An 18,187-nucleotide genomic window follows, 5' to 3' on the forward strand; every position below is an offset into this window, starting at 1 on the left:
CTGCTATTTTTCAACAGGAGATGGTGTGGCAACATGCAGATGGTCAAAACGTTAGGAGTAAAACATTTCTCACCATTGATGGTCACCATGCTAGCTATGCAGCAGAAAGGAAGGGATGTATTTTCAAAGATGTCTTTTCAAATTTGTGAAAAAGGGCGGCAAAGGTGGCATAAAACTTTGTGTAAAACTTTTCATTTTTAACAAACCTACGGGCAATTAAGTGTTGCCAATCAGCAAAGCCTTGGACCGTGGGAGGAAGCTGGAGGACCCACAGGAAACTCACACCGCCACAGTAAGAACACGGAAACTGGCCCCACCCGGCTGGTTTAAACCTTTACAGACAGTCTGTGTTTCAAACCCACAACATTCTCCCTCAGAAGCGACAGTGCTCACACTGCATCACCATGCTGCAGACACAATGTAAGTGACAAGATTTTATTTTAATTTCCGTGTCATTTTTGGGCTGTCTAATATTACTATACAGTATTTTTTTTAAATACAGAAGACAACTAATCGCACTGACTGTGTTTACTTTGACTTCATGAACTTTGCTCCTCTCTACATGGTTCACACCAGCTCCCTGGAGAAGGAATTATCCAGCAGACTGGGAAGACCACCGGAGGGTCCTGTTGTCCATGGTCACTGCGTGTGAGGACCATTTTAAACATAGACCCTACAAAGTGTGTGTGTGTGTGTGTGTGTGTGTGTGTGTGTGTGTGTGTGTGTGTGTGTGTGTGAAGTAGTGCCACACTGGCTCAGTGGGAGTGGGAACATTAGGAGAAGGGTTTCAATCCAACACATTTATTGGCGCACGCACACACACTTGTTCTGTCTGTCTCTCTGTTTCTGGTTTCTTCCTTTCTCTTGCTCATAATTATGTCTGTCTCTTTCCCTCTCGCTCTCACACACACACACACATCTCATGTCCCACGAGTAACAGTGATGGCCTTTGACGGCTCAGAACATGATGACATGGCCAACAGCCAGAGTGTGGATGGGGAAATCCCTATGAAATAAATATTAAACACAGATTTCACTCAGGAAGCTGCTGACGCATTTTCATTTAACCCTCACACTGCCGAGAGCGGTGAGATGTAAGAAAGAAGAAAAGGTAAGAAGAGAGGTTTGTGCATATGTGTGTGTGTGTGTCTGTATGTGAGGGTGTGTGTGTGGTGTGTGTGTGTGTGTGTGTGAATATAACCGAAGCAGGCAGAGCACAGTGCCCACATTTTCTTTTTATATAAAAACAGGATGGAGAATCCATGTACCTGTCAGCTCAGGTCAGTCTACACGGCACACACACACACACACACACACACACACACACACACGTATTGTTACATTTGCACATTCAAAGTGGAGGCTGGCAGGAGGAGCGGAGCAGAGACCACAGAGGTGTAAAAGCTTCTCCTCTCTTCGTTTCGACATCAGACGAAGGACAGACTGAAAATGATGATAGAACATTTCTCTTATTTTGGTCAGTTTTTTTTTGATTGCTCAAAAAAGGCCGTAATGATCGATCATGTTTGTTGTATCGTTTTGTAAAACAGTCAAACAGTCATTGACAGTCAGTGTTTCTCCATCTAAGCAGTTTTTCCAAAGGTTTTCCTCTGAGATTTTACAGAAGCTTGTTTCAGCAAAAAGATGGCTGACATATAACCTTTCACTTTTCAACTGTATACAGACACACTTGTGAGGACATTGCATTGACTTATATTCAGCTTTTTGCTTACATATATACTTTTCCTGACCCTATTTCTCATATAGTCTTACCATCGCTGATATTTAAAGGGCCACGCCGATCAAAAATGTGTTTAACTTATTGTTATTTTATTTGTACGTTTGAGCTTCACTGAGAAGGATGGTGATGTCTTTAGATGTTTGACACAAAAAAGCTGTTTTCATATTCATCTGCTGAAGTGGGAAAGTTTCTCAGTTTATGACATCAGAACTAATTTGGGAACCTGTTTTCATCTAATATTCAACACATACAAGTGTAATGTGGAAACATGGAGTCTCCAGTGCTCTAGCTTGTCAATGAAGTTAGAAACTGGATTTTTCAGTAAACATGAAGTGGATGTATTTTTAAGAACTCTTTTCTAAATTAACTTTTGAAAGAAGAGTTTTTATAATGTGTGTCTTAAAACCATGTCTGGAGCATAGACTGTAAATAAAGGTGGATGACACGTCTCCACTTCCACTTCCCTTAATGCACTCCACTTAACATGGAGGAGGTTCAGTTAAAGGGATAGTTCACCGAAAAGCTAGCTAAGCTAGAAAGTGGCTAGCTTAGCCACTTCCGGTGGACGTTTAGGCTTAAAACATGGTGTTAATGACCTCGTTTCGAGTCGAATATGAATGTCGGAGCTTGCGGACACCTTGATGACACCACACGAGCAGTATGGAGGCATGTTGTGTTTTCTCTGTTGTCTGATTTGTCTGAAGATTTAATAAATATGTTGTTTGAGATGTTGACACTGACAAACAAAGAAATTATGATAGTTCCTCTTCATGTACATTTTCTTCTTCCCCTCCCAAGGACCCTAAACCGAGTTGAATAAAGTTCCTCTTCCTCACAGCCGCTGTCGAACGACCTCCCTGAAACATGTCGGCAGCTCCCAGCACAGCCTGAAGTCAGGGCAGCCCGTCATGCATGATTGACTGGCACACAACCAACCAACCAAAGAGAATGTTCAAACCAGAATTCTCACCAGTGGGACCCCTCGTGGGCAGCAACTGCGTCAATGTAGAGTTTAATTCAAAATGTGAAAGTGAACATGGTGTTGTTAAGATTCCTTATTACACTTTGTAGCTGTATATGACTGCAATAATAGTGTTAAATTGATTTAAATCCAATGGTACTTTACTTTTAAGAAAAACACTGCAACATACTGAGTATTTTCCCTTTTGGAACAAAAGAAAATTTACAACTTCAAGACGGACGGATCTGCCATAAAGGACTAGCCCACTTCCAGCCTCGAACAACCCTGGTAAGGACACAGGAGGAAGCAAGACAAGACAAATAATGTTTATTCCCTGAGTTGAGTAACTGGTAAGACAGTTTTAGGCAGAAAACCCCATCATTTCCACTTCAGCGCTCCAAAGTGGAAGCGGGTTAAAGGAGTGGGTGGTGTTCTCAGCACAGGCATAGAAGGAGAAGAGGAGAGAGGGTGGAAGAACAGAAAAGATTAGAGGAGAGGAAGAACAGAGTAATAAGAGAACTGAAAGAGAGAATCAATTAAAAAACAGAGGACAGTGCATGAAGAGGACAAGAGCATGAAAAGTCACTGAGGGAAAGGATGGAAGCGGTGGAGGAAAAGGAAAGAAAACAAGAAAATAGGGGGTTAAGAGATTCAGATAAGTTGGACAGAGTGAAAGACAGGGACAGGAGGACAGTGAGTCATCAGGCCACGGCCAAGAGGCTTCTCATTTAATTAAACATGAACTCGGAACGTACATCGTCAGTGTTTCTCAAAGAAAAGAAACTATCGCACTTTCTTCCGTGACTTTCAGATGACACAAAGCAGCACCTCCCTGTGTGGTTCCACTGCTTTACTACAGTTTAAAAGCCAAATGCAAACTAGAATGGCACCCAGTAGAGTTCATGCCTCCACCAAGGCCAAACAGTCCCCTTGTGAAACCACATTCATCTATAGCTCCAGGAATTATTCTTTGAGAAATCAATGAAAATGTTTAAAAAACATACACAAGGAAGTGGGGAAAAAAAGTCCTGCATCCTCCCCCTGATCCTGATCCCACTGAAAATGTAATGGTTCCTTCCCTAGCCCATACTGCGTCCTTCAACCAAGTGTCATCTGTGCTTAGTTTTGCATTCACCTGCTAACTAACAAACAGACAAACCAGTAAACGCAGATATAGACATAGGAAGTAAAAATTAGTGGTAATCAGACCTTGGATTTAAAGGAATCAAAGCTACACCTATATATCAGGATTTCAGAAGACCAGATGTAGCAAGTCATAGACATGAGTTTAGCCCCTCGACCCCCTCAGAAATGGAAACACAAATAAAAAAGGGGTGTGTTGCCATTAATCAGTGGCGATATGCAAAGATAAAAAATGTCCCTTGGAGCCTGTGTTTTCTGTCACATTCCCCGAATGCGCTTTGTAGATTTCCTCCACTGAAAAACAATGACGTGTTCCCTGCGCCAGAAGCAGCTCTGCGCATGTAGCTTGTAAAAATGTATCAGTGGGTGATGTAAATCCTGGAGGTGTCATCTGTTTTGTGAGTCCCCCTGTAGATTCTGTGTTAAAGCGGTTGTTGTATATTCACAAGACAACAGGCGTGTGTTGCCCAGGAAACACAAGGAAACATGTGTACGTCGACTGTGGGAAACAGACGTGTGTTGAGAGGTAGACGACTTGATTCTCTGCCTTCACACCATGTGCAGACATTTGCATTGTCGATTTCATGTAATAGGAGCATTTCAGTAGGAAACTCTTATCGGTTAAGTCCTTCACTATGGCTTTTAATTTGCAGGATGCTTGGTTCCATGTTTGTTTCGGATTCATATCAGATTCTACCCTAAGCTGTGACCCTCATTAGCTCCTGGTTTATATTAATTTACCGGCTTGTTTGTCTTATAGTTTTATTTTGAATAATTCCACTGTATTATTTGAGACTGCTGCAGAATCGACTATTATTACGGTTTATTATTATTAATCGAGTGACTTCTTCTAAGGCCTATTATGACAACAGTAATTACTTTAAAGCTATTATTATGACTCTAGAAATTATTTAGAACTTATTTCTGCATGTGTAAAATCTAACTCCAGCCCAGTACTTCAGATGGGAACCCCTAGAGATGCGGACTATCTTGTGACAGAGAAAAGAAAACATGGCCCATTTATACACAGCCCAGACTGAATGAAGAATAAAACAGACCTATAATTGTCTTATAGGTCTGTGCTGTTATGTTTTTTATTCAACTTGCTGTATTGAATTTGTGTTTCATATATATTGGCTACATGTAAACCAGTGTATGTAAGAGGGGAAGCAAAACGTTAACAGCTTGGGCTGATGTAGAGTGAGGGTGGTCTGAAAGAGCAGTGTCACCGCCTAGTGGCAGTCTGAAGTAAGTGGCAAAAATGTTCATGGACACCAATAATCTGACTATTGATCTTATTCTGAATAAGACATTTCTCAGAGTATGATGTGTACACCAGTTGCTAATGGAAGTCATTGCATGTTAGAGAGCATAATCTGATTAAGATTTGAGGCAGCATTGCATCCTCTATGTCATGTGTTCCAGGTTCCCACCAGGATTTAAAAACCCAAGCCTGAACTAGAAGAATGCAAAACGCTACCAGTGCTATATATATATATATATATATATTTTTTAAATTGCAAACTCCAATAGGACATTGTAATGCGATGTCTACATAATGTGACTAAAGTCAGATTACGTCACCTTCATTTGTTTGTTGCTTATCAGGTTAAGGTCATCAGAAAGTTTCCATGTCGGTGTCTTATTGAGAATATTGTCTTGATCAAGTTTATATCAGAACGTTGGTGTCCATGTTAATCTGTCTGTCATATTTTAATAACAGCACTACAACAGAGGGATGAAAAAAACACCACCTGATTTATTTCACTAGCTCTTAATTCTGAGTAGAAATAATATTTTCAAACATATACAAAATGCTAAGTTTAAAAAGTTAATATCAAGCCTTTTATTTGGTATACAGATATTCATAGATTTATACAGTATATATATATATATATGTATATATGTAACACATGTGCCACTGCAAAGTCACAGACAAACTTATTTTTGCTATCAAACGAAAAGAAAAATATATAATATACTGTGCTTAATTTCAAAGAAGTACTGTGAAGCGCTTATAATGAAAAATAACCAAAACCAGAAAGATGAGGTAACTGCCAGGCATGAAACAATCACCTAGAAGTTTTTAATAATAATAATAATAATAATAATAATAATAACTCTGCTGAAACAAAACGGATCAAATAGGCAAATTAGAAGTATAGTGGCAGCATGGACCCTTAGTGTCAAACTAGAGAAAAGGATTAAAGTCTAACATACATACAGACAGTATGCATACAGACATACAGTGCATCAACGTACAAACAGGAAGTCAAGTCAGTCACTCTCAGATGTTTTTCTTGTCTGATACACAACAGAAACTCAGGCATGCTCCAGGACAGCTAGAAAATCTGACACACACACACACACACACACACACACACGCACACTCTAGGACCGACCAAACAACACTTGCACAGTTGTGCTGCATGTGAACACACACATACACACCACTGGAGGATGGTGGGTCATTCACTGAGAAATGTGAGGACCGGCGTGTATGTACACGTACAAGAAAAACAAATCGCAGGAAAAAAGACTGACTGGAAAAGGGCAGAGAAAGAGGGAAAATCTCAGGGAGAGTGAAACTTAAACAGAATTAATGGAAGAACAACAAAGGAGGAGAGGGTGCTGTACAAAAAGGCAAAGAACTGGTGCATGTGTGTGTGTGTACGAGCACGCAGGTGTATCTTTATATGAGGAGCAGGCAGTACTGAATGTGTCGGACAGACAGTGGAGGAGTGTCTGGCTCCCTCTAGTGGTCACTCCGAGTCTCTCTGAACTTCTGAGGCATCGGCCCGACAAATGGGACACGTCCTGTTGGCCTGAGGACAGACAGAGGGGGAAAAAGGGTTTAGAAGCACGTCAAAATATAAATGACACAAAATGGCGTTCTAAAACTATATACATTATTTGAACAACAACTAAACTACCTAGTTACGCATTGAAATTTCAGATATTTTTCATTTATTTGTTGCTGAACTGCAATCCTCATAACCCAATTCACACAGACACTTGGGAAAATGCGTCACCCCTCTAAAAATCACAAGACCATGTCATGATTAACACAGTAAGTTGCCTTTTTTTCCTTCAGCAGGAAATCTTGTGCGGAGTTATGTAGAGCAGATTGTTCCGGTGTTCCCGTCCTGGGGTTTAGTGTGGTTTTTAAAATTTCACAGACTCCTCTGAGCTGAATTTAGGAACATTTACACACAAGCCTGATGTTTGTTTCTGTTATCTGACAGATCTCTGGAAAAGTGAGACTCTCACTTTCTGACATTTAATTAATGCAGACTTGTACAGAGAGCGTTTGTGTCTTTGAACAAAAAAGGAATTTACTTTATTGGAACTCCTCGTGCAGCACTGCCTGGTCACTTACTAAAAACCAGACTTACCCATTTACTTGAACTATGTAAATGTAAAGGAACAGCGCGTGATTTGCCATGGAAGGTAAACACACTTACCCTGAGCCACTTGTCGACACATTTCCCGTGGAACTCGTGGCTGCAAGGCAGGACTCGCAGCAGCTGACGGGACTCGAAATCACTCATACACACCACACACCTGCAACACAACAGATACGATGAAGCAAAGTACTGCAACACAATAACTCCAGGTGACACAAAGGACATTTAGGTTGACCAGTTGTAAAACTACATCATGTGGTGAATTCGTTTTTTCAAGAGACCATGTCTCTTGGAGACTGAAAAGTTTTTATGTGAAAATGAGTTTACAATCTATTGTGAGAGAACTGAAACTGTCTATGATCATCTAGCATCTTATACGTGTATATATACGTATACTTTGTGAAACGTGTGCCAAGAATTAGGACATTGTGCTCGTTGTGTTCACCTATTCTCTGTCTCAGTGAACAGAAAATGTAATTAACAATAATTCAGCCTCTCAGCAGCTGATGACCTTGTGGCTGTAAAAAGGCACTCACAGTGTTTGCTCAGACTGATGGTTATTTGGATTGAACCGATAGGAGGGGAGCTGTTCAATGTCTCCCTTGGTCAGTCCTCTGAGTTTGGCCTCTCCCAGACGCTCAGCAAGGTTCAGGAGAGCCTGAGGGGAAAATCATCAGCAAATAGAATGGTACTTAGTAGACCCTTTGCCTCAGACAAGGCTGAATAATCCTACACAGGATGTCTGGTTCTTGTAATAGAGATTTAAAGGAAAAAGTGAAGTGTTTTGATAATCAAAATTATTAATTTGTCATAAAATATACTCCTAAACAGTGGAAAATGCCAGAAGAATTAACAGAAATGTTCCCTGTGTTACATTTAAAGACAAAAAGAAAAAACAAACACGGATGAAAACCTAACCTCCATGGCAGGAGTAACAACACAATAATCAGAGTCTGCATCCAGCAGACAAGAGAATCAGACATATGAAGACCAACCTCATAGTTTTCCACCTCTCCATCGTCGACATCCAGCTCCAGGCTGATCGCAGGACCTGTGGGCTGGACTGGCAGCATTGAACTGCAGGAGGAGATGGGAAGCTATAATGTGTAGCAGTAGCTTCACTCAAAGCTACAAAAAGAAGCTCTGATAGCCTTCGCATCCAAGATGAAGTTAATTGCCCCCCAAAAAATTATATTTTACCATCTTACATGAAATATTTATTCTCACTTTATATATATATATTTCTGTTTATTCATTATTCACCATGATTTGAAACTGCCTGAGAAAGGCTCAGGATCCTCTTATGCAACCAATCCTTTGTTAAATCATTTGATTCTCTTCTGTTTTCACAATTTAACTAATAACTAAGGACCACTCAAAGATTTATTCTCTTGGAAAAGACTCTAAATATATATTGTCCATGTAAGACCTTTGCTATTGAAAGTTTCAACAAAATACAATGATCCGACCACATTTTGAAATCAGACGTTTTGATATCATCTGTTATATGGTTCTTCAGGTATAAGTGATCAAATCAGGTCATTTACTGTTTATTTTGCTAATAGAAAGGAAAAACTTTTTTCACCATAACTGTCTCATCTTAGTGAATGCATGTACTGATCTACTTACAGGAAGTAAGGCAGGAGGCTGGGGTGGTAAGGCGAAGGTGGCAGTGGCTGTTGCGAACGGTACCGTCGCCCCGGGAGACGCCGAGGAATGAAGTTTGGATAGGACTGAGGGGTGAGAACAAATATATGTCAGATCATTTATGGAAAGAAAAAATTAAAATGCATTTTATCAACTCCTTCTTATTGCTCACCACTCCGAAGAACTCCTGTGGCAGGGGATCATGGGAGAGGAAGTGGAGCTGTGTGGAGTGTGGGTTGAGGGCTGGGTGCGTGGCAGGCGGATAGTGGAGCCCAGCACCCAGAGACAGGTGCTCTCCAAGCAGCTCTACGTCATTCTCTATCCTTTGTAATGGCTGCGGAAGAGAAGAGGCAAACGTAATTTCATGCAATCGCATCAACAGAAGAAATTCAACCACAATGAGCCTATCAAAACTAATCAGCTGGTCTCCAGTCTATCAGAGGAAACAAATAACGTGGAGTCAGCATTCAACTTCAGCTGCATGTCTCTGGACTGTGAGAGGAAACTGGAGAACCAAGAGAAAACCAACGCAGGCACAAGGAGAACACGCAAACTCCAAGAATCCTCTTGATGTAACAAGAGTGCTACCCCCTTCCCCACCGTGGCACCCAGGATGTAACATAAACAATAGTACACTCTACATAGATATAACAAAAATCCAAGCAAAAAAGCAAAGATATGTTCGACTGAATATAATACTGGTGCATAATTGAGTTTAATTTAAACAATTAATGTCTGAAACTGCTTTGTATTCTTGTGCAACTTATTCAATCAGCAGTCAATATAAAAAAAACTAAGAAAAGGCAAACGTGAACGACATTTAAAAAAAAAAAACTCCAATATGCTTTAGCTTGAGGAGTTAAACAAGCATGAACTTCAGGGAGCATACAGGTTTTTAAAATCAGGATTTGAACATTGGTGCATAATATTGAGTTTTTAAATCAATAGTTTCCATGCTATCTTTAGCCAATAGCAACAGATGTGTCTAGTTTTCATCTGTGGTTTTACCTCATTTTATTATAAATGATGCTGCCACCATGGCCTATTTTACTACGAGTCTTCATATATTATAAAACCGTACACAATCCCCAATTGTCTGCTCCTGCTTAAGGAGAAGAAAGAAAATTGCTTATTGTATAAAATATGCATCACCCATTTTACTTTAACATAGTGGGGCACCTTTACTGCTGCATTTTATACAGTTAAATGTTCCACTTAAAGCAAGTGGAACATTTAAAGCTCCTGAAAGATGCTGACTTCCACACAAGAAAACAGGGTTTTGTTAGTATAAAAAAAAAAAAAGAAGAAAAGGTTTTCTAAGGCACACATAGAAAGTTAAATACCAGCGTCTCATGAGTCTTTAAAAATCTATGTCATAAAGATGCATCTGATTTGCTATGGCTGAAAGAAAAATCATGTTCCGACTCACCGATCGTGCCTGCTGTGTCGGATAGGGTCCAAACTGTCCAGGCTGAGGCAAGTGAGGTGGGTGGTGGGAAAGGTGTGTGGGGGGATGAGGGAGGTGAGGAGGGGGTAATAGGAAAGTCGGGTCACTGGACAGCAGGGATGGGAAGGGATAGGGCATTGGTAAGTGCTGCACAGAACAGGTCTGAAGGACCTGATGGAGAGAGAAAAAAAGAGAAGATGTCATGAAGGAAGTAAGCAACAATGAAAGCATCAAATAAAGAAAATCCAGTCAAATGTAAACAGCTGAATTTAATCTCTTACAGGAGGAGGGACACTGCAGACAGGGTAGTGCTGTCCACTGAAAACCACCGAGCACGCTGGGATCTGCTGAGGGGCAGAGCGAGGAGGCAGCCCGGGCGGCGCTCCCGGAGGAGACAGAGGATACGACACAGGAGCTGAACCCTGAATATTGACATTGAGGGGGAAAGATTCCAAACGTTGCATTGAAACTTAGAACACAACATCTGTGCACCAAATAAAGCATATCAATACCTCATTCAATTCATGACAACAAAAATATCACTCGTACGTTTGTGATTTAATGATGCTCATGAAAGGATTTGGTTCATAATGTCTTTCTGCATCTTTCATTTTTAAACCGATAAAAATAAATTGAAGTTTGTTTGAATTTAAAGCTGAACAATTAGATGTGGGACAAGTCAAAATGGTATTTTGTGTAACGTCCAGTGGCTTTTCCCTTTGTAACTGACACTAATGTGTGGATATTAATTCTGGTATGAACCTAGATGAATAAAAAAAGCTATTTGTCACATACAGGATAAGATGCTTAAGAAAAAAAAATATTTGTTTGTATTTGGAGTTCTGAAAAGTTCAATGACACAAACAACACTTCTAACCAAGCTAAATTAATCATTGAATTATTCCCCACACAAGTTAGAAGTGTTAATAGACAAACAAATGAAGCTTAATTTGTTTTGTTGAATGTAAATACAGTAGTTGACATCTTCGACATCTTGCTAAAAATAAGTTAACATTCTCATGTGTAATAGTGTCATTTTCCCTCCTCTAAAGTGTTTTGTGAGTGTGTCTCATTCTGGTTCAGCACGAGGAGACAAGAATGCACAAGAAGGGACGACCTTTGAGAATCAAACTATGTCATAAACACAAAGTCCTGTTTTCTCATTTTCAAGGTTTTTCTAGAATAATGTTAGTCCTTTCTCATCTCTATGTGCTGCTCACCTGCTCATGGAGGTCCAGCACCAAACTGCTCTGATGCTGGGATGGGTGAGGGTGTGGGTGCTGTGGGTGGGCTGCTGGGTGCAGCAGCCTCGGAGACAGGTTTGGTGACTGGTGGAGGGGTCTTGGGGAGGGGTTTGGGGGATGGTAACCTGAACGCTCCTCGGGCCCAGGCCCGGGTCCTCGAGGTGGTTGCTGGCTGTAAGGTGGGTAGCCCTGAGGAGGAGCCAGATGACGGTAGTTTTCATCCTGGTGGCCTGGCGACGGGCCGTGGTGGGAGTGCAGGAGGTGGTGGTGATGATGGTGGGCGTTGGGGTGGTGATGGTGGTGGTGGTGGTGGTGGTTGTTGTTGTTACTGTTGTTGTAGTGGTGGTGGTTGTTGTGGGCGTGGTGGTGGTGGCGGGTCAGACGGTCTCTCCGGCCACGCTGGCGTCTCATTGGAGGGCTGAAGGGGAAGAAAGAAGAGGTCTTCATTTCTCTCAGCATAAATACTGGAGCTGCCACATACTGCAAAATGTTAGGTTTGAGTATAACTTTCTGACCACACTAAACCAACACTGAGCAGGACTAAGGAAAAAGAAATTTGCTGATTTTCAGAGTTCTACCACGTGTTCAAGAAAGACAGATCCTTTGACATCGAAGCATGCGAAGACATAGAGACAAGATATATTTTTTTAAAGCCTTATTTCAGTGATTTCACAAGTGCCTATTAGGCAGTAAATAAATAAATAAAATTAAATTCTGATAGATAACTATAAGATTTCATCTGTCTTTTGCACTTTCCCTAAGTGTGCGCCGTGGCCCACTGGTGGGCCTTGGGGGTATAGCAGGTGGGTCTCAGACTGGGCTGTAAAAATGTTGTTACATTTAGGAAAATTCATCAAAATAAATCAAATTAAAATAAGAGATATTAAAATATGTCTATTAAAGTATGATTTGCGTATAATTTATGTGTGAATAGAAGATCGGGCTACACGATTATGGCCACAATAATATTTGAATATATGAATATTTGGGGGGGGGGGGTTCAAGCCTCCTCACTTTGGGGAACTCTGGTCTATTGCATGAAAACATTTATTATTTGTTCCATATTCTCAGATTTTCAAGTCATTTCAAGATATACATCTGGGATCTTTTAATTTGCGATGGGAGTTATCATTATATTTTTGACATTTTATATCAGCAATCCACAGATTAGTAATTAAAATAATGTAATATGTATTATTAATCACACATGTACACATACTTACCTGCGGCGGTTGCGAACAGGTGTGTGGCATCTCTCTGGCATGTAGTGGGGGTGTGGTCTGCGACTGGGAGGCAGCTCCCATGGACGAATGGGTGAGGAGGGAGTGGAGGGAGGTGCAGAGCTCAGATCCAACATGGACTGCTGGGAAAGACGCTGCCTTTTCGGGCTTGGGCTGTCTTCCATCTGCACACAGAGGTGAGGGCAGAAGATAAAGAGGGCATACAAAAGAGGAGAATGAATGAGAGAGAAAACAATGACATACAAGTTCTATTCAAACCAGGAGCAAAGCAGAGGCAACGGACACTGGTCATGTTTCCTACTTACTTTGTCCCGGTCGTCATTGCACACATTATCCGGATGAAAATGAAGCACTCCTCCTGCAGGCCACAGAGGAAATAAAATCACAATCAGATAAGAGCGCTGAAAAAAAAAAACATCACAAGAGACGTGGACGTACAGTTTCTAAACCAACACTGAAGCAGCTGGTTGTCTTTGGTTTTTCATTTCCCCATTCTAACGCCACACTGGATGCCAAAAAGTCAATATCTTGTTACAGCCTGGCTGATTTGCTTGAACAGTTGTACAGACCTAACACCACCATATCCAACAGTGACAACAGAAATGTCTTGGTCCCCTGATGTCACTTAGGGCCTGTCTTCCAGAGCAGCCTTTACATTCCCTGCTTTAAACAGGCAGACAAGGAAGGAAGCCATCTCTGGAAGATGTCACCATGGACTCATCTTCTCTGACTCTCATAGACAAATCCTTCCCTCTGATCCAACATGAAAGTCCGCCACGCTACTCCCAGTAACAGACGAGTCCACAATCAAACCTGGCCAAGTTACAGCCCATGTTATATGTTGAGTCTGGATTATAACTTTTGTCTTCTGACATCAGCTCCTCGTCAACATCACTTTTGGTGTACTATGTAGAGGTTCATGGATTGATTTAGTCCATTGAAAGAAAGTAAATCTGCATCAGTGTAACTGCATAAGTGCTTTATCAAACACAAACACTGACAGATATCAGGTTTCAGCTTGTCAGATGTTAAAATTTGCATTATTGTACAAATTTCTTCTAGTTTTGGATGGTTAATAAAACTAAAAATAAACTTTTTTTTACATTTTATACACTCAAACAAAATAATAACTATCACGGAAACTGTAGTATTTCCCTTCGAAATTAACCATTACCAGAAAGCACCATATTTCGTGCCTGTTTTTTTCCTCGTGGTGGAGGAATAAGTGATAACAATCTCTCCAAAGATCAAGAGGCCACCACAAAAAGACTCCTTAATATGAAGAGTTTGAAAACATTCAAATACATCACTGAATAACGCTCTGAGGCCACGAACATAATCTCAGACCAACACAGCTGTTTATCTGAGAGTCCACATGTGCAGTCTAGATGCAGCATGTGCACACAGACATTTCAGCAGCTTAAGGAGGATGTCCTTGAACGCAGCTGACAAGACTTTCCTCCAAGCAGTCCCCCCCTAAAAACCTTTAATCACCAAAAAGAGAAAAAAATTATCCTCCCCTCATCTCGTTCTGTTTACCCCTAACCATTTCTCCCTCATGCAAACAGCCCCTTCAGCCTTCTCAGAGGGAGAAAAAACAAATCTAGGATCCAGCCCCCCCACCCTTTTCTTGTCTTTACGACACCACTCCAGAGCCATGTGAAGTCTGCCGATAGTGACAGCTCAAAGACGGCCTGCTAGTGGCTGCAGAGAACAGAGGGACGCTTGGTTGACTGACAAGTCGACAGGAGGGCCAACACGCTGGCTCACATCTTTATTCATCTGCTATCCCTTTTTCTTTAAACCTCATAGGGTTCTGGGACTCGGCTGCCGATGTGTTTTGCGCAGAACTAGGTCTGTTAATGCTGATTCACCCCGGGGCCACAAGAGAGGGGATGGTGAGCCAGACTGGACGGGTTCTGCTGGCGAGCACATGACCTTGCTTCCCCCGAGCATGGCTGCTGGGGAAGACTGACACCATTTCTTTCAAGACTGACACCCACTCAGGCAGGGTAGAAAACTTTTGAGTATCAGCTGTCACCAAGTAGCATTTTTCTCCTGTTCTTATTCTTAGATACAGAGACGTGAACTATTATTTATAAGAAACAGGCCAAAAATAAAGAACAACCTATTTTACCCGCATATTCTGTAGAGGTTTCATGACAGTATTAATGAATGTCTCAGAAACCGGTTGCTATTAAATTGCAATGCTTGCACGTTGTGGGATGCAACAGTCATTTCTTGAAAGTTGGGGAGTGGTAGAGGGGGAGGAGAACAAAATTTGACAGGGACACATTTTCAAAACATCCTCCAAACCAATCCTGAAACTTCCTGCATACAGTGGTACCGAGGGGCATAATACTGTGACATGTACGACAACAAAGCAGCATGGGCAAAGAGGAAATCTGCGATGTACACCGTACAAGCGGAACACGTCACACGCAGACCCCAGCCTTTGACAAAGAGGCATGTGCAGCTGCTAAGAGGAAGAAAGCACCACACACAGCAGGGACATTCACACAAACGTCTCTGTAGTCTTTCAATTTAAGAAGCATGCGTTTCTGTGTGCGTGTGTCCCCTCTGTCTGGGTTATTTTGGGTGTTTGGCAACAGTGCTACTATTACAGAGGCCCATTAAAAGACCGCTTTAATTCATTCAAAGCACTTTTTAGCCTTTGAGGGGATCCAATCTGGTGTAACAGAAGGTTTCTCCAGACACTTTCCAATAGTCAGCAATGGAAACCTGCTGTCAACCTGGTGTCTATGAGATCAATGAAAGGAAGCTGAACTGAAGTTGTGCATTTAATTAGCTGCTATATCAGCTTCATTTGTTTCTCTCTCTAATTCCTTAAATGTTTTGGGGAGTTTTTTCTTTTTCTTTTTGACAGGAGGGAACTACTGCTGCTTGTGGGCATGACAAGTCAATTGAGTCACTGTTTTACTGATACTGGGCAATATAAATCAATCTGACTTAAAGTGAAGGAACCATCATCTAATCTGCTGTTAATTCCCTTGTTTATTTATGTTTGCTTTTAAAGTACAACATCAATCTTTGCCCAGCACTGAACTACTGAGGACAACCCAGTTTGACTAGTTTGGGACAATGTAGAGATTTGCATATAGGCTTAAATGTAACTTGAATAGCATGAAGATTTATGCTGAACTGCTATGACGACTATGGCAGCATGGAAAATCACTATCTAGACAGAGCTTACATTTCAAAACAAAGAGTGTGTGCTCTTTCAATCAGACTATTTTCAAACAGATCTAATAGAGACTGGGGGGGGGACTATGTAGCATGGTTAAACCACTAGGAAATGCATATATCCCTGGACTCCACATGAGTAACACAATATGAGCCTCAGGCCTTCAGCCACACCATTCCTGGACTTTGCAAGGGGAATTTTTTGCAGTGCATAACTCCAACTGAGTTGGCCAACTGAGGGTCAGGATCATTTGCAGTGCAACTATGAAGCCAGGTAGTGACATCCAGGACAGGAAGTTCAGGAACCTGGTGCGCTCTGTTTACTTAGGTAAATGCTACTCGACCCTCTAAAGCTAAGCCTCTGTTGGATCTACTGACATGGCATATAGCTGGCCTTTCAAACAACACCTGGCAGTGAAAGCACCAAACCTTTTAGTTAAATGTCTCAAAGCCTGTTAAGCTGCCAGTGGTCTGCATGCATCCCCCAGGGGGTGTATCCTGTGCGAGTGTGTGCAATGATGCATCTAGCCCGGGCTGCAGGCCCTGTTTACTGAAGCCAGCTTACCGGCCCCGGGGTGTCTGTGAGCTCCGAGCGAGGAGTGGCGCGGCGCCCCCGCGGACATGTAGCTCCCCTGGGTGTGCTGCTGCTGGCCCTCCGAGTAGCTACGACCACCGTGGTGGTGGGGCGCCCAGCCGGGGTTGCTCTGCGGCGGGTAGCTCACCGCTCCTCCGCTGGCGTTCATCAAGCTCCCGCTGCCGACAGCGTTACCGCCGCCGTTGCCTCCAACGCTGCCGTTCATGCCGAAATGATAGAAGCCGGACCGAGACCGCGACCGAGTCCTCGGGGGGTCCATGGCTGGAGAAGAGGAGGATGATGAGGGCGGTGGTGGTGGATGGACGTGATGAAGGTGGGCTGGAGAAAGGGACAGGAGCCTCCCGCCTCTGCGCGTCTGTCGATCCGCCGAGTTACCGCTGATGATGCCCGGTCACTGCTCGTGTTTTCTGACACATCTAAAGCTGCTGTTGAAATCGACCGAGGGGAGACACCTGGGAGCAGCGGGCTCAGGGAAGCACAAACCTCGTATGTCGCACAAGCAGCATCGGCTCCATCCAGTCTCTCCCCTGGCTGTCTGTGCGGGTCAGCTGAACGAAAAACGCGTATTTACTTGACGACTTATGAAAGTGCATACGTATAAAAATATAGTCATTAAACTAGTAACAAACTACAATCATTATTCTGTGTTGTTATGGGTAGTTTCCGTCGTTAGCGGAGCAACAACTGAGCAAGTCTCAGGTTCTCTATTGTCTGTTCACGGAGGACCAGTGTCAGGCTTTCACACAGTAGAATAAAGTGTTTTTAAAGGCAATGGTTGAAAGCAATGTGGTCCTCAACAAATGAGATAATTATCCATTAACGGGCAACTGCTAAGTTGAAGTAAATATATTTCCCAGCAAAAGCTAGCCAAGTTTAATACTTAGATCCCCCCAGCACAGGCAAGATGGCTAGCTGTCGAGCGTTAGCAAACTAAAAGAAACCCGCCGCCCTGGTAGCTGGCCGTGAAGCAAAGTTATTAGCATAGGTTCGTGGATAAATTACGGCTAAACTGCGACGAGTAGCCCGCTGTGCGAGGTCGAGTTACACCCCTTCGCGTCGGCTGACTATACCTGCGCGTTCAGTGGCACAATTTCGATTTTCCAGCTAGCCCGAGGCTAAAAGGAAGCGGGGTCTGGAGGGGAAAACAAGTCCAACAGTGCCGACATTACAAGCTAGCTAGCGTCGCGCCGTGTTAACGTGAGTCTCGTCGTCCAACGGAGCTAATAGCGGATTACCTCGGGTAGCGTGGGGGGGGCGGACGCAGATAGCTACGTTATCCGTCAAACACGGCGGACGATGTTTGTCCCATTTAAATCCCCTCTCGCTTTCGCTGTTTTCTCTGGTCAGCAGGGAGCGTAGTGGAGATCGATCAATGGGAGTTTCACATCCCTGCCGAGTCGCAACCAATCGACCGCAGAGAGACGTGACGCTGGGTTCCACGCAAATCCGCCTCGTGTTTACGAGTAAATCCCTCAGACCCGGAGCGAGGAGACGATGAAGGTCGCGCTACATCTGCCAAAGTCACATTTGTTTATTTATCAGAGGTAGATGTCGATT

General features: G+C 42.6%; 1 protein-coding gene across 2 annotated transcripts; it reads right to left on the reverse strand.

Moving 5' to 3' along the window:
* Positions 1–5,667: 5,667 nt before the first annotated feature.
* On the reverse strand, positions 5,668–18,047 carry LOC118112257 (E3 ubiquitin-protein ligase RNF38). Of its 2 annotated transcripts, XM_035161420.2 has the most exons (13): positions 17,866–18,047; positions 16,601–17,178; positions 13,137–13,189; positions 12,814–12,995; positions 11,567–12,008; positions 10,628–10,768; positions 10,329–10,517; positions 9,072–9,233; positions 8,882–8,985; positions 8,248–8,329; positions 7,789–7,910; positions 7,310–7,409; positions 5,668–6,670 (listed from the first exon to the last, which is right to left on the reverse strand). In XM_035161420.2, exons 2-13 carry the CDS (start codon positions 16,887–16,889, stop codon positions 6,608–6,610), a joined length of 1,929 nt encoding a protein of 642 aa, XP_035017311.1. In that variant the 5' UTR covers positions 16,890–17,178; positions 17,866–18,047; the 3' UTR covers positions 5,668–6,607. The 2 variants fall into 2 exon arrangements, with proteins under 2 accessions (XP_035017311.1, XP_035017310.1); XM_035161419.2 differs by having other exon boundaries at positions 16,601–18,047.
* Between the last annotated feature and the right edge of the window lie 140 nt (positions 18,048–18,187).

This window comes from Hippoglossus stenolepis, chromosome 7 (genome assembly GCF_022539355.2).
Source record: "Hippoglossus stenolepis isolate QCI-W04-F060 chromosome 7, HSTE1.2, whole genome shotgun sequence".
Lineage (NCBI taxonomy): Eukaryota > Metazoa > Chordata > Actinopteri > Pleuronectiformes > Pleuronectidae > Hippoglossus > Hippoglossus stenolepis.

Excerpts from the sequence above, each read along its gene's own strand:
- LOC118112257 (XM_035161420.2), bottom strand. The coding sequence starts at position 16,889 with ATGGACCCCCCGAGGACTCGGTCGCGGTCTCGGTCCGGCTTCTATCAT. Across the intron at positions 13,190-16,600 it reads TCACAGACACCCCGGGGCCG|GAGGAGTGCTTCATTTTCAT; the intron begins GTAAGCTGGCTT and ends TGTGGCCTGCAG. Across the intron at positions 9,234-10,328 it reads CGACACAGCAGGCACGATCG|CCATTACAAAGGATAGAGAA; the intron begins GTGAGTCGGAAC and ends TCTCTTCCGCAG.